Source organism: Aedes albopictus, chromosome 3 (assembly GCF_035046485.1).
Source record: "Aedes albopictus strain Foshan chromosome 3, AalbF5, whole genome shotgun sequence".
In the NCBI taxonomy this organism is placed as follows: domain Eukaryota; kingdom Metazoa; phylum Arthropoda; class Insecta; order Diptera; family Culicidae; genus Aedes; species Aedes albopictus.
The window spans coordinates 379,211,662-379,228,766 of NC_085138.1; the positions used below are offsets into that span (position 1 = coordinate 379,211,662).

General features: G+C 36.5%; 1 protein-coding gene across 6 annotated transcripts in view; it reads right to left on the reverse strand.

The window, feature by feature from the left end:
• LOC109409926 (nephrin) overlaps positions 1-17,105 on the reverse strand; it is an 851,818-nt gene that overhangs the window by 689,083 nt on the left and 145,630 nt on the right. For all 6 annotated transcript variants that reach the window (XM_062855795.1, XM_062855794.1, XM_062855793.1 and 3 more), the window contains exon 2: positions 2,908-3,047. In XM_062855795.1, the coding sequence (XP_062711779.1) occupies positions 2,908-2,941 (34 nt within the window). In that variant the 5' untranslated portion in view covers positions 2,942-3,047. The remainder of the gene's footprint in view (positions 1-2,907; positions 3,048-17,105) is intronic.

Genomic DNA, 17,105 nt, shown 5'->3' on the forward strand with positions numbered 1-17,105 from the left:
GGAGCACTACAATGCACATCTCAAAGAAGAATCTATTAGGATAGAAATTTGCTTTGTTAAATGCGCTAGTTTCCGTCATATCAGAGGGAAAATAGCCAATAATTATAAATATGTCTACTGACAATCGAAAAATTACGCGAAATTTCATATGTTGATTCCACTCCACTCCACGAGTTGATATTTTTTTTTCTCGTTTTGTGTACGACGAAGGCAACCACACCAAAGCAGCAGCTAGCCGAATCGTTCTTCACCACCGTTCCAATTTCACTTCGACAAATTCACTTGTTGAACCAACCTTCAATTCACAACTCACAAAGTTGGATTTCATTGCTGCAGAATGCAGTATAAGCTGTTCAATTAATCAAATAAATTACTTTTTTCCCGTCGCTAAAATGTAAACAACAAGTTGTCTTCATCTAGGGAGGATGCGGGCAAACGTGTGAGTGGATCTTCTGCATACAAAACATCGTACTTCACAACCACAAAGAAAGATTTCTTCGTGGCACTGTGATGGCTTTTTATGATCTGGTGGGAAAAAAATTGACTAAATATCCCTTTCGTGACGGAGCGCAAAAAATTGAAATCTCCATACAAATGGCTCAACTTTGGCTCTACAGAACTCTCAGATTTCCCAACATAACAACAATTATTTTACCTCATTTGAAAGAACTACTCTTTATCTTTCGATTTTTTGCTTTGACTACCTAGACAAATCGGAAATAAAAATTATGCGACACACAAAACTTTTTCATGTTTTACGGTTTTTGTCCACTTTTTGTTTACCTTGTTGTGATAAATCTCACAGGCAACGTAAACAAAAGTTTGTTTACACACAAACGAGTATAAGTAATGGCTGAATTATTGAAACAGTTTACATCACATAAAACAAAGTCTAAACAGATGAAAAAAATATGCAAAACTGCTACCACTCAACAGCACAATTGTGCTGGTTCGTCATGAAGGGGATATTTTGGTTGTTATTAAAAATTTGAACACTTTCTGCTCAATCGCACTTTCAATACAGGATCTGATTTGAATTGCGAAGAATTTGACCAACTGTTTATTCGTCAAATACAGTCAAATCAAAACATCCTGTGTACCATAGTGTCACGTAGTAGGTGTTCCAGGAATTGAACTCAGATTATGCCCAAAATAGACGTGGACTAGACGGGAACAGAATTCCAGGGACAATTAGTCAATTTTGTTATGTTACGTAAATTGTTCTTTCACAATATTGTTTTGCATGATATGGAAGCTATTTCATAAATTAGTCATAGAATCCAAATCGCCCATGAGGCATAAGGTAAACGTGCAAGTATAAACTGGATCATTATTCGAATGAGTGTAATCAATTTCGTACCTTTTAATTTCGCCCTATTTAAAAGGTACGAAACTGATTACACTCATTTGAAGAGAGTATTCTGCTTAGAGGGTTCGAAAAGTCGGTACAAAGATGGATTATTATTGGTGGGTGCTTAGCTAGACGGGAATTAGATAAAACCCTAGGTAGGACGACTATCACGTCCCTTAAGATAACTATTTTTTATGCAACGTGCTGCAGAAAAATGACTTTTCTGCAACAAGTTATGCATTTGTCCAACAAAGCTTGTACGTCCATCTGACCTGAAGTAAAGCCCACAAGACAACATCACCCTCCAAAATCCTACCTCATTATTCACCAAACTTAAGTAGCTTAAAAAGTCCCCCAAACCCGAACTTCCAATTAGCTGCTTATTGTTGTTTATTTTGATCGCCTCGGAGATCCCCCTCGAGACAAATGACCGACGACAAGATTACATTTTCTTCGATTTTGTCGCCATCCACTCTGATCCAGAACGCCCAGTCTGTGTCGATAAAAAAAAATTACTCAATAAATTTGCCAATTTCAATGACCCTCCATGTGGCGCGCGAAGCTTCCTTTGAAACGCAAAAAAAATCCTTCAACTTGTTCTTCCACCAAATTATTGAGTTCCCGGGACGGGAGTCGGACCCGGTCCGGGTGAGCTCAACTTTGGGGCCGTTAAAACAAACGTATCGGTTTTTCATGGCCATAAAGTAGATCCCTAGGAAAAAAAAACTCTGTCAACTTTTTGTTTCATCCCCCTCCTCACAACCAACAAAATGCAACCCGCGCTCACGAGAATGGGCTCGAAAATGATGATGATGGAAGTTTGGATCCCACTCCTTCCACCTTCGATTCCTTCTTAGCCGCCCCACCGCCTATTGTTCACGCGGAACAAAGTCAGCAATCATAAAAGAAATGAACTCATAAAAATCAGAACTTCCGTTGATTATCTTCGGCTTTTCGATGGGGAAGATGCGCGCTCCCGCGCGCGTGTGACAGAACACTGAAGTAAAATGACCACCTTGACTTGAATGATTTGGTTTGCGAAACAAAATCTAGAGTTCTTTGAAGTTCACCCGTGGAATGAGGATATCAGATTGTAGCCATCAGAAAATCGAAGACATTTGACAAGGAACAAAACCTTAGAAAAATCTGCTGAATTTAGTCCGTCGTTTTCCACCGGTGTACCAGGGTGCAAGGACGTGGAACTTTGCACCCGGAATTTATTCCCCAACCAACTCTCGCAACAATTGATTGGTTGACTTGGCAGCGATTGAGCTAGTACGTTGTTGGTTGCGTTACACGGTACGGACGGCGCGCCCGGTGGTAAACTGTTTTGGCAACTGTGCTGGCAACACGATTTACGACCAATTTGGTTATGAATTTTAATTGGATTTAGAATTTGTTCACGGTGCGCGGTGCGGTGGGAGAATATGAAACAAAACAGTCAGCTCTCCCCCGCCCCCGTGCACAAAAAGCTAGGAAGTAGAAGTATTTACGATGGATTAAAATAAGATCATTAATTAGGAAGTTCAGGAGTCTGGTGAAGAATGGATGCATACCTATTAGCGTAATTGAGTGGATAAGCGGAGTCATTCTTTATGGTACCAATCATCGGCGCTCGACGGTCCTGCGGGAGCTGAGGTTGAGGCCCAACTTTGGGCACGTTGTACGGGCGGCGATGTAACGGGCGATCAGTTACCTGAGGGAGGAGGAGAAGAAATGCATTGCGATTAGCAAATGAGAATTGGGGAGTTTTATTTATTTTTTTTTGCATAATTTTCAATATCATTTTTATGGGAGGTTTTTTGGAATTTAAAATCTGTAGCGAGTTGACCTATTAAAATTTTTAAAACTGATACAACACTTAAACAAAAATTCGGCAAACACTCAGAAATAACAAAACATTATCATTATCATAAATAAAGGACAATCTGTTCAATCTGAAATGTCTTAAAATAGAGTAGGCTGAGTGTACCAGTTATCGCTATAGTGGTTCCCTTATCAACCATGGGGGTCATCCTTAAAGTATGTCACGTTTGTGAAAGTGTGACAAACAATGCATTAGGTATAGAAAAAAACAGTACAAAGGGGGAGATGGGGGTCGAAAATTCCCGTTCCGTTTTTAGCGTGACATACCAAATGGATGACCCCATAGTGGTTATTTGAGATAATTTAAAATGTTGCATCATTTCAAGAGTTTTAATGAAAAGATAAATTCAAATTATTGCTACTAAGACTGTCATATTAGATCAAAGCAAATTTCCACTATAGCCAAATAGGAAACCACTATGGCGATAACTGGTACACTAACCCTAGTTAAAAAATAAAAAAAAACAACCTGAAAGTTTGAAAAATGTTGTTACTGTGTTAAAATGTATTTTTCTAGAAAATACAAAAAGATCAAAAGATATATAAGTGAAAAAAGGAAACCAAGGAAGAAAGAATTGAAAAATATAAAAAAATAAAAAAACGAAATGAGAAATAAAAAAAAATATAATTGTACGAAATGACAACCAATTTTTTTGCACAACTTATTCGAAATATAAACAAAAAGTTGACAAATGAATACAAGTTGAGACAAATTTGACATGAAACTGGTATGATTAAAACAAAATTCAAACTAAATTGGGGCACAATTAAAAAAAAAAAATACTTTTTTATTTCGATTAAAGGCAAAAACATTAAAAAATATAATTCAGGTGAAGAAAAATGGAATTCAATAGAGACAAATACATTATCGATACAAAATGAGGGCGTGAAAAAAATATAAAAAATGAGGCTAAGTTGGCGTTTTATCGAGAAATAGCTGTAAAACAAATCAGTTTCGGACAAAAAGTAACTAAAATCAGAAGTTTATTGAAATAACATAGGGGGCTTCCGATTTTGAGACTCAAGGTGCATTTTCCAACGCGGTGTTCCCGTCCGCAGTTAAAATTCATCATTTCTTAAAAAAAAGGTAGTACTGTATAAGAGCCGTGGTGCATTTGACAAGGCTCGCGTTGAACAAGGTGCATCACAATATTTGATCTTAATCCTAATTGAGGAATCATTTAGATAAGAACAACAACACTAAGTCTATGCAAAATTGATCCAAAATTGAGTCAATTTTTTCAAACTCTGAATGATTAGAAAAATAGTATAAAACTGATTCATCTGAGCTAATCTAAGACAAAACTACGATAAAATTGTGACAACATTTAGGCTTAGTTTTAACTAGTTTTTAACGACATCCCAAGCAACACACATGACATAGAAAAAGTCACAGCAGTGTAAGTTTTAGTTGCATACGTAGAAGTCACTGGGATCTATTTCTGGCAATGTATTAGAAATACGTCACAGTAACTTATATAACCAAAACATGCGCATCCGTAATTCTTGTGTAACATGTGTGTAAATTGGATTATTGGTTATTTTTCTTAAATTTTTATTTTAATTAAAACCTAACTGAAGCATATTTAGGACCATATGTAACGGTAAAAAAAGTCAAAAATCAATATTAAGTTGAGCTCAAAATTATTTATTAAGATTATAAAAATGTGTCAAAATTAACATCTTTTGATAGAAACTACAAACGACATTGTTTTATCTGTCTTTTATATTACTTTTCATTTGTTTAGTGAAATATGACACAAAATCAATCCGAAATTGAGCCAAAGGTTCGTTCAAAAATGACATCCATCATTTGGGGGGAAGGGGGGGAGGGGGGAGGCTCTGAGAAAGTGTGACACGCCATGTATGAAGTATATAATCATGAAAACGGTGGGCGTCAAATTTGAATTGTCCACAAAGTTGGATAAACATTTAGACAAAATCTGAACGATACTGAGGCGAGCCTAGACATACTCAAACGAAATAAACTAAAACAAATTACAGAAAACATTTCCCTTATTTTAATTTTTTCCATTTTTTATTTTTCTTTCATTGGAACCTAATTAAAAAATAAATGGTGGCATGTTTAAAACTTAATGAAGTTCAAATGAAAAGTTTACGGTACTTGCATTTAAATGAGTATTATTGACAAAAGAGTGTTCAAAAAATATAAAAATTCAAGACAAAATAATCCAAAATTAACCCATTAACGCCCGAATTATGCCACAATCACAGTAGATGTCTGATTTTTTCTGGAGTACCTCAACCCCATAAAAGAAAGTTATTGCAGTAAATTAAACGGAAATCTACGGTGAAATTTTTGTTTTGATACACAGTGGGGCATATGCACTTAAAACGAGTAAAAAATATTTTTTTAATTTATTTTTTTACGCAGCTATCTCATTTCTATGAGTCATGTAAATCTATTTTAGATGACTGATCATAGTTGATATTCTCCTAATAAAAAAAAAATTACAGTTTGAAATGTTCCAGAAATGGATTACATTAGTAATAACTAAAACAATCTGCTAGTAGCTTATCAATGGATAGTTTTCAACAGTTTTTAGGCATTTCAATGTTTATCATTCTAATAAGTTCTATATATAATGGGTTGATATTTGGCATTCTAGTAGTATACCCTGCCCACTAAGGTGGCCCACACTTATATGAAAAACAAAAATTTCGAAAAATACCAAGTCTTAACTCCTAAATCAGTTGTTTTGGACTCCCAGAAGCTACGTTCAAAATTTGAGCAAAATCGGTTGAGCCTAAGGGGGCGCTCAAAACGCTTGAAGTTTGTATGGGAAAACTTGGCCAAATGTATGCAGAAATTTTAAGTTTTCGAATTTTGCCGCTAGGTGGCGCTGTAAGCGTTCACTAATCAAACCCTTTGATATTATTGTAGGTGACTATATGCCAGAGAACTTCGTCGAAGACCGTGAAGTGATCCGACGGCTGTGAAAAAAGTTATACCCTAGGCAAAGTGAGGCAAAGTATTGAGATTTCATTATTGATATTATTCCTTTACATGTATTGGAAAAATAACAATAAAGTTTATCCTCACTTTTCCTAGGGTATAACTTTTTTCACAGGCGTTGGATCACTTTGCGGTCTTCGACAAAGTTGTTTGGCATATAGTCACCTACAATAATACTAAAGGGTTTGAGTATTCAACGCTTACAGTGCCACCTAGCGGCAAAATTCGAAAACTTAAAATTTCTGCATACATTTGGCCAAGTTTTCCCATACAAACTTCAAGCGTTTTGAGCGCCCCCTTAGGCTCAACCGATTTTGCTCAAATTTTGAACGTAGCTTCTGGGAGTCCAAAACAACTGATTGAGTAGGTAAGACTCGGCATTTTTCGAAATTTTTGTTTTTCATATAAGTGTGGGCCACCTTACTGCCCACCGTATCCTTCTGGCAGTTGATCAAATAACGTGCAGTTTACCTATCTACAGCTATTTTGCATGAAGCCGACCAATCAGTAGGTCGGCTCCAGAGGCACGTTCGACCCAAACGAATGTCTTTGAGATGAGAGTCACAATGAGCCTGAGTAAAGATAACAAATTGATAGCACATAGCACATTATCGAAAATTACGTTAGTCATTAGTTCAAGTTGATAACTAATTATACTACACTATATTTTGTTCAGTATTATATTTAGTGAAATGAGACGGCTGTTTGATACCTAGCTGGTTTTGTTATCGATCAGTGGCCATGCAGTTCATCGTAAAAACTACTTTATCAATATTTTTAGAGTACACTTGCGCCACCTAGCGGACAAACCTACAATCAACTAGTTCACTAGCTGTTGATGTCCAGATCGAGATTGCCGAAGACAGATTACTTCTATGTAATCGGATTCTCGAGATACAGAGGTTTAAATTTTTTTGGACTCACTAGCGCCACCTAACGGTTAAGCCCAGAACCAACTAGTTCACTATCGGAAAGCTATTGATGTCCTGATCAACCTTACCGAAGACAAAATTCTTCTATGTAGTCGAATTCTCGAGACAAAGAGGTTTAAATTTTTAAAGAATCACTAGCGCCACCTAACGGATAAACCTAGAACGAACTAGTTCACTATCAGATAGCTATTGATGTCCTGATCATCCTTGCCGAAGACGAAATTCTTCTATGTAATCGGATTCTCGAGATACAGAGGTTTAAATTTTTTAGCACTCACTAGCGCCACCTGGCGGATAAACCTAGAACGAACTAGTTCACTATCGGATAGCTCTTGATGTCCTGATCAACTTTGCCGAAGACAGAATTCTTCTATGTAGTCTGATTCTCGAGATAAAGAGGTTTATTTTTTTAGAGCCCACTAGCACCATCTAACCGATAAACCTAGAACCAACTAGTTCACTATCGGATAGTTTTTAATGTCCTGATCAACCTTGCCGAAGACGAAATTCTTCTATGTAGTCGGATTCTCGAGATACAGAGGTTTAAATTTTTTAGGACTCACTAGCGCCACCTAGCGGATAAACCTAGAACCAACTAGTTCACTATCGGATAGCTCTTGATGTCCTGATCAACTTTGCCGAAGACAGAATTCTTCTATGTGGTCTGATTCTCGAGATAAAGAGGTTGATTTTTTTAGAGCCCACTAGCGCCATCTAACGGATAAACCTAGAACCAACTAGTTCACTATCGGATAGCTTTTAATGTCCTGATCAACCTTGCCGAAGACGAAATTCTTCTATGTAGTCGGATTCTCGAGATACAGAGGTTTAAATTTTTTAGGACTCACTAGCGCCACCTAGCGGATAAACCTAGAACCAACTAGTTCACTATCGGATAGCTCTTGGTGTCCTGATCAACTTTGCCGAATATATTTTTTTTTCTATGTAGTCTGATTCTCAAGATACGAAGGCGACAGTATTGGCAATGGCTGTTGACGAAACACCTGTCAAAGCACAATGTTTCGTGATCACTAGTGCCACCTACTGGAGCGAATACGTACTAAATTACGTACTATCGAAGAGTCCTTAATCTTCTCAACAACTTTGCTGAAGACACCTGTCTTCCAAAATGCTTCATTTCTCCGCAGTTATCGCAAAAGCTACTGATCTATAAATAGATCACTGGGCGTTCGAGGCATCTGATCTATAAATAGATCACTGGGCGGAAATGGGTTAAACCAGACAGAAACAGAACTAAATTCGAACCAAAAAAGCAGATATAAATACATAAGCATTTAAATATGTCGTTGTCAGATTACTTAAGAAACAATACCAAGTGTAATATTAAACAAAATTGATCTAAAATTGTGTCATATCGATTTGGATTATGAAAAGTGATACAGTTGAACCTCCATGAGTCGATGTTCCTTGACTCGATATCGACTCATGGAGGTACATTTTACCATAATGAAAAATAATTTCTGGGTTACTATGATGGTCCCCCCAAAAAGCTTCCCAAAGGATTTTTGTTCCACTACTCGATATTTCCATGAGTCGATGGTCCCTTCAATATCGACTCATAGATGTTTTACTGTACAAAATAAACACAAAGGAACACATTCAGGAAAAAAAAACTAAAACAAAGCTGTGGCAAAAAAAACGACGGTGTTTTTTTATTTTTAATTAATTTTTTAAATATCATTTGATTTTTTTTTTCAGTTGATTCTTAATTGAGTCGATATAATGCCAAAGCTGAGACGAAACCGAGATAAAATCACAAGCCATTTGATCAACCGTTGGATTATATGTAATAGGCTAAACAAATTAAACAATTATTAGTTTTTTTTTCTTTTTTTTATTTGGTAATTTTGTTTCTTGAATTTTCCCCATTAAGAACAAATCACGAACTAATTGTGAGATGTTTAGGATAAAAAGCAATTAGAGAGCAAAAGTTAACTGAACTCGCATCTAAATATAACATAGTCAAAAAAAAAATACATTTTTGTAAAATTTAACAGAAAACCAATCCAGTGTTGAGCCAAAGTAGGGAGCAAATCAAGACAAAAAGTAAATTGACTTCAATAAAGACTTTGAACAACACGAATAAAGAATAAAGAATAAAGATGATAAAGAACCTAGACAAAATTAAAAAAACAACCCGATTTAATCCACCTATGGTGAACAGAACCCTTTTGTTATTTATTGAAAAATAATTTCCCATAGACTGGTGAAAGACTAATGCAAGATAACAAGTGAATATAATAATAAAAATAAGAATTTATTGAAATACTCTTCGTAAGATATCTCAGTAATCAAATGTCGAATCGAAATAAAATTTCAGGGCCTTATACAAGGATATTGTAGCTTTCATTTGGTGCTTAGAGAACCCAAATCGGTTGACAGATGGCTGAGATATTTATTATGGTACCCTTGGTCCAAAATCTCTCAAAAAGTTAACCTGTATTACTCCCAAGCAGTCCTGCAAAATATCAGTCTCAGTGCCTGTTTTTCAGCCGAAAATGAATGACTGCGGCGGTCGTTTTCAGTTCCTCGATTTGAGAACTGACAGAGTCCGAGAGTTCCATTCGTGAGCGACCTAACAAGATCAATTCCCAATCATCCACACACTACTTATGCTGAAAGGCCATTCGTTTGAAGCGGTAGCTTGTGAGAGTGAGTGCCCTATATGCTACCACCGGTGAAAACACTCAACTACAGAAAATTGAATGGAAATTTAGCCCTGTCAGCTCTCACTTTCAGCACGCTGCGTGCGAGTGTGAGTACCTATTTCATTTCGCTCCCGTGTTGCTGATCGGAAAATAACAATGACAGGAAAACCAAAACGGAGAAAATGAAAAAAGCAAAATATCGCTATCAAAAAGGCCTGTCGAAAAATTGCAGCACTGCCCCCAAGTACTCTTTGAAAGATATCTCGGTAATCAAATGTCCAATCCTAATGAAATTGTATAGGGTTCTACTAGAATGTTGTAGCTTTCATTTGGTGCCAGGATAACCGAAATCGGTTGACACACGGCTAAGATATTTATTATTACACAATTGGCCACAAATCTCAAAAATTTTAGTTGTATAAATCCTAAGTACTCTTCGAAAGATATCTCTGTAACCAAATGTCCAATCGAAATAAAATTTCTGGGTGATCTACTAGGATGCTGTATCTTTCATTTGGTGCCAAGAGAACTCAAATCGATTGACAAACGGCCGAAATATTTATTATGATACACTTGGTCAAAAATCTTAAAAAGTTTAGAAATATGACTCATAAGTACTCTTCGAGAGATAGCTCGGTAACCAAACGTCCAATCGAAAAAAAAATCAATAGCGTTCTACTAGGATGTAGTAGCTTTCATTTGCTTCCAAGAGAACTCAAATCGGTTGACAGACGGCTTAGAAACGTGCGTGACTTTTTTTTGTAGCGCACATACACACACACACATACACACATACACACACACACACACACACACACACACACACACACACACACACACACACACACACACACACACACACACACACACACACACACACACACACACACACACACACACACACACACACACACACACACACACACACACACACACACATACAGACATTTGCTCAGTTCGTCGAGCTGAGTTCATTGGTATATGAGACTCGGCCCTCCGGGCCTCGGATCAAAAGTCGGTTTTTCGAGCGATATTTATACCCTTCTTATGGGTGTAAGAAGGGTAAAAAAGTATTTTAAAAACAAAACTCATGAAACTTAAGACAAATTTATTCCAACAAATAAACAAAATTCAAAAAAATACCAACGTCATGAATTAAACAGAGACAGAAAAACGACTTAATTTATAAAAAAAACCCAAACTTGAAAAGATGAGCCCAAATTTACGGGGAGCTCAATCAGAATTGTGACTAAATTAGCATAAAAATGAGACAAAATTGGTGCAAATTGTCATGAAAACGATACAAAAACGAGAACAAAAAACATCTAAAACTCGGGTTAAGTACTGTTCTATTTAATTCTTCTAAAAATTTGCATCCTCTGACAGATACGTATTTCGGCCTCAACTGATGTATAAAACGTGTAGAATGCGATGGATCTCTTAAGTCAGTCGAGTCACGTACGATACACTGAAGACGTCCTTACAGTTGAGGTCAAAATACGTATCCGTCGAAATTAAAAAAAAAAAGGTAAAATAAAAAAAAACGAGGACATAACTCTGATCAAAACGAGAAAAAATGGAATAAAATAAAAGAGAGGTAAAATAGGACACTTATGACTGCATTAAGATACAACAGGGTCAACATTGAGACAAAGTAAAGGCATAATAGAAGCAAATGGGATCAAATTTACCCAAATACGGCTTATACCAGATAAAATAAATACAACATTGAGATGAAGTTGTAACATTCTTAGGATGATGACAATCAAAAGTTAGGTGGATTGTAATTTAAATACAATTGAAAAATATAAATAAAATGTAAACAAAATTGATTTAAAGTCAAGATAAAATATATCCAGAATTGAACGACTCAGACGTAATTTTTAAAGATTGGAATTAATATAAATAGGAATTGAATTTAATTTGCAATTTTAGACAGAATTGAACAATATAGGCTCAAAGCTAAGACAATGATGAGAAAAGAAAGGCCGTTGCAAATATTTAGTTTGCTACATGTACCCCTTTCAAAAACTATTAAAACTATTAAAGGGACAGAAAAAAAAAACAGTGACCAATGACTTAATTTTCAATGAAGAAAATCTTTGCAAGCAACAATTTGTCAATAGTTTAAATATAGTTTTCTAAACTGTTGTTATAGTTTAAAAAAAATTAATAGTTAATATTTTGTTTCTTATTAATTTTTGTCCCTCCCTCGTACCTGATGACGGCACCAACATTTCAAAAGGGCGTAACTGCATTTGGAAGTAATACCTTCTTTCAAAGCTGTAGGTCGTACTGCCTCCCTTACACTCAAACCACCGTGGTTGTCGGAAAGAGGAGAGTTTTTCCCATCTGGTACTTGTTGTGAAAAACATGGAAATCATAAAACATGATCCACAGCTTTAAAAGAAGGTGATGATTCCAAAAGCAGTTACGCCCTTTTGAAATGTATTGGGAGGTCTGGGACATAGAAGAAAAGTTATATTTGTATCGACCTAACAATCAAAAATATATAAATCATTTGCCCAAATATTCGGCAAAACATTCAATTTCGAAAAATAAAATCTACAAAGAAAAAAAACTAGAAAAATATAGATTTCGAAAAAAAAATAAAACAAAATTGAATTGAAATGAATGCTAAATTGAGACCAAATCAAGTCAAAATTAAAAACAAGTTGTGACAAAATTGGATTAAATTTAGGATAAAAGCTGGATCAAATTGAGATTAAACTATGTATGACAAAAACGACATTGAGAAACAATTAAAACACATGTCAGAAAAATCATAGAAAAACAAGAAGAATTCACGGAGTACTTGGGACAAATCAAGTCAAAATCGAAGATAAATGAAACTAACAATTGAATGTACCTAATTGGCAGAAATTGAACGAATCCGAAAAAAAAATAGAATTTACAATAATTTATCACACAATATATCTAAAATTGTAACAAGGATGAGTTACAATTGAAATGAAAAGAAAATTTAGACAAACTTATCACTGAACAACAACGAGAATGGGTAGCTAAATTTTGAATTGTCACAAAATTAATATGAAATTCAAACAAACTGCAAGTCACAGACAGAATAACGTCGTAGGTAAAAAGACGATATTCAGACATAATGGGATAACATTGAAATGGAAGGGTAAAAGTAGAATAAAACTGAGCAAAATTTAGAAAAACAATGGTACGAAAAGGTAAAGAAGTTAAGTGAGGAAGAAAAAGAAAAATCTTTTCAATAAATTATAAATATTATAAAGACACAAATTTTAATTTGAGAGGTTTTGTACGAAAAATAATTTAACTTTTAACTAAAAATTCATGCTATTTTTAAGTTTAAACATTCTCTCGAATAAGCCTAATTGAAGGCATTGAAAAGGTATTTAAATATATTTGTGAAGGATTAGAGACGTCTTTAGGATGACATTGAAATGACTATAAAAATTGAATTGCAGCACAGGGGGGATAGGCAAAATTTTCACTTTTCAAAAATTGTTCAACTAACTGTAACTTTTTGAAATGTGCATCAAATATTCTCAAATTTTCACTGTAAGTTCATCAACTTGTTGTGTATCAGTGGTCCAAATTTGGAAAAGATCGGGTATTCTCCACGAAGTTATGAATATTCTTGAAAATGGTATAATTATCCAACAGCCAACTTTGAGCTGTCATATGTCCGGATTCAATGAACCGAATGCAATGGAATTTTGACCATTTATGATTATACATATAATGAGCTATGAAAAACCTTTGACCTAACTTATAATTCTTAAAATTATAACGATTAGAATATTTTTCTAATAAAATATCTGATTATCCAAAACTTCAACATCGTTTCAAAATTCAAGATGAAAATTATAGTTCATTTAATTTCCGTTTAATTGACTTATACATAAATGTGAATTAAAGGAAAGTAATAACATAGCCGCCAATAAGTTGAAAAAGTAATGGGATGCATATTAAAAATAGACCAATTTACTTAAAAATCGTGAAATAAAAGAAATTGCTATAACTTTTTTCCTTGTTAAAAATTCCAAGTTTAGTCAAACGTTTTCCAGATTTCATTATATAGATCATGAGTGGTCAAAACTTCCTTGTAATCAGTTCATTGAATCCGAAGATATAACACTTCAAAATTGATTATCGGATAACTATACCTTTTTCAAGAATCTTTATAGCTTCGCGCCGATTAGCCCGATCTTTTCCAAATTTTGACCACTGATACACAACTAGTTGATCAACTTACAGTGAAAATTTGAGAAATTCTCATGCACTTTTAGAAAAATTTAAGGCTGTTTGAACATTTTTTGATAGGTGAAAATTTTGCCTGTCCCGATCATGTTGTCTATTCGATGTACATGTCTCTTTAGAATGGCATTGAAGTGGTACTTTAATGTATTAAAAAGACATTTGAGTGGCCCAGATTCAAAATGGATTTAAATGTTTTTGAAATGACATTGAAGTGGAATAGGAAAAGCTTTAAAGGGACATACAACTGTTGTTGCCTTCAAACAGAGCTTTTAAAATCAATATTATTAGTTTGAACACACATTTCTCCCATGCATGTACTACGAATGAACAACACACCTCCAGTAATAATCCGAAGCATAAAATTAAAAAGTTATAGAGATGAACACTCGTTCAACTTGCCGCCAGTGGCAAAAACTATCGATTCCTCCCTGCTCCAACATGGGCCGTCGCAAAAAAATACCAGCAGAGAGAAGAACATGAAAGACAACAAAACTACCCACCTGACGCTGAGATATGATTTCCTCAAGTAATTAAAAACCCATGCCCGATTGCCCCTTCGGGGTCGTAAACTATTGGCAACATATCTCGAACATCTCCTGTTCGGACCGGTTCGTTCCTCCCGGGGAGGAACAGATAACAACTAGTTGACACTTCTCGTGGTGGTGTGTCGAACTTAAAACTATATTTATCTCGTCAATCGTTGCTGGCTGCCACCAGTTCGGTTTTGAACTTGAACTTGGCATCCTGGATTGGAGCCTGGAGTTGCAACGGAAATGGCTGAAGTTGAATGAATTAGTGATGGCAACAGTTATGCGATACTTACTTTTTCCTGTCTTGGAAAAAGAGTCTCCTGAATGGGTAAGCTTATAAGAGCTAACCTTTTGCAAAATATGAGGAACGTATTGTTAGGACTTTCCAACGAAATAAGTTTAAATACACATCGTTTTTAACCCTTATGTGGCCAACAGGGTACCCGGGTACCTTTTTGAAGTTTATTTGTCGAAAAATATATGTTTTCTTCATAGTAGAGATCTGAAACTCGGTGACATCTCATAAAATGGGGACATGTAGTTACCAAGTGGAAAAAAAGTCTGAGTTGGCGAGGGGAAGCGCGGGGAGGGGCCTTTGAATTTTTTTACCCTTAAACAGGCCGACAAGGGTACCCGGGTACCCGCAAATTGAAATGCGCATAATTCTGTTAATTTTCAACCGATTTTAAATTTCTTGGCACCAATCGATTCAGTAACTCATGTATTTACGGATTGTGAACGAAATTGACCATTTGGACCCGCACGGTTCCCGGGAAACCCGGATTTCTAGGGATATGTCCTGAAACAAGATAGTACCAGGGGATTTCAGCACACTTCCTACAATATGAACATGTATTTATTCGGGAATCACTCAGAATATTATTTCTAGCCACCTTAGGTTATCCGTTGGGTTTCCTATAAAGTGGCCCATTTGAGACAGACTCCCCGTGGGATTCCATGGGTTCCCGTGGTTCACCATGGAACCGTAAATGGCCATTTCTTGATTTCGGCAGAACCCCAGCAATATGGGTATCAAACTTCATGAAATTGCCTACGGATTGCATTTTTGACTACTTGAGGACTATCCGGTGATTTTACCATGTAGTGGCCATTCCGGGACAGATTCCCCGGGGGAAGCGGATGTGGCCATTTAGTGATTTCGGTAGAACCCCAGCAATATGGGTATCAAACTTCATGAAATTGCCTACGGATTGCATTTTTGACTACTTGAGGACTATTTGGTAATTTTACCTTGGAGTGGCCATTCCGGATCAGATTCCCCTGAGGAAGCGGATGTGGCCATTTAGTGATTTCGGTAGAACCCCAGCAATATGGGTATCAAACTTCATGAAATTGCCTACGGATTGCATTTTTGACTACTTGAGGACTATTTGGTAATTTTACCTTGGAGTGGCCATTCCGGATCAGATTCCCCTGAGGAAGCGGATGTGGCCATTTAGTGATTTCGGTAGAACCCCAGCAATATGGGTATCAAACTTCATGAAATTGCCTACGGATTGCATTTTTGACTACTTGAGGACTATTTGGTAATTTTACCTTGGAGTGGCCATTCCGGATCAGATTCCCCTGAGGAAGCGGATGTGGCCATTTAGTGATTTCGGTAGAACCTCAGCAATATGGATATCGAGCTTCATGAAATTGCCTACGGAAAGCATTTGTGACTATTCGATGATTCTCCTGTGATTCTACCTCGGAGTGGCCATTCCGGGACAGGTTCACCGGGGGAACGGATGTGGCCATTTAGTGATTTTGGTAGAACCCCAGCAATATGGATATCAAACTTCATGAAATTGTCTACGGATTGCATGTTTGACTACTTGAGGACTATCCGGTGATTTTACCTTGGAGTGACCATTCCAGAACAGGTTCTCCGGGGGAAGCAGATGTGTTCATTTAGTGATTTCAGTAGAACCCCAGCAATATTGGGTCAAGCTTCATGAAACTACCTACGGAGAGCATTTTGGACTACTTGAGGACTATCCGGTGATTTTACCTTGGAGTGGCCATTCCTGGACAGGTTTCCCGGGGATGCAAATGTGGTCATTTAGTGATTTCGGTAGAACCCCAGCAATGTGGGTATAAAACTTCATGAAATTACCTAGGGCATAGTTTCCCAAACTTGGCTCTCGCGACCAATCTATCGTCATCCCCCTTTTCGCAGAATAATCTAAGCGTGGCCGCAAGCGGTTGGGAGGTTGCGAAACGAAGGTCGGGAAGTTTTGGCCTAGGGAATGTATTTTTGACATTTTGAGGAACATCCGGTAATGTTGTGGTTGGGGTGGCCGTTTTGGAACAGGGTCCACTGGGGAAGCGGATGTGGCCATTTGCTGATTTAGGTAGATCGCCAGCAATATGGACATCAAACTTTATGAAGTTGCCTACGGAAAGCACTTTTGCCAATTTGAGGACTGGTCGGTGATGTCAGGATTGGGGTGGCCATTCTGGAACAGGTTCCCCCGGGGGCATTTCAGCAGAACCTTAGCAATATAGGCACCAGACATTATCAAA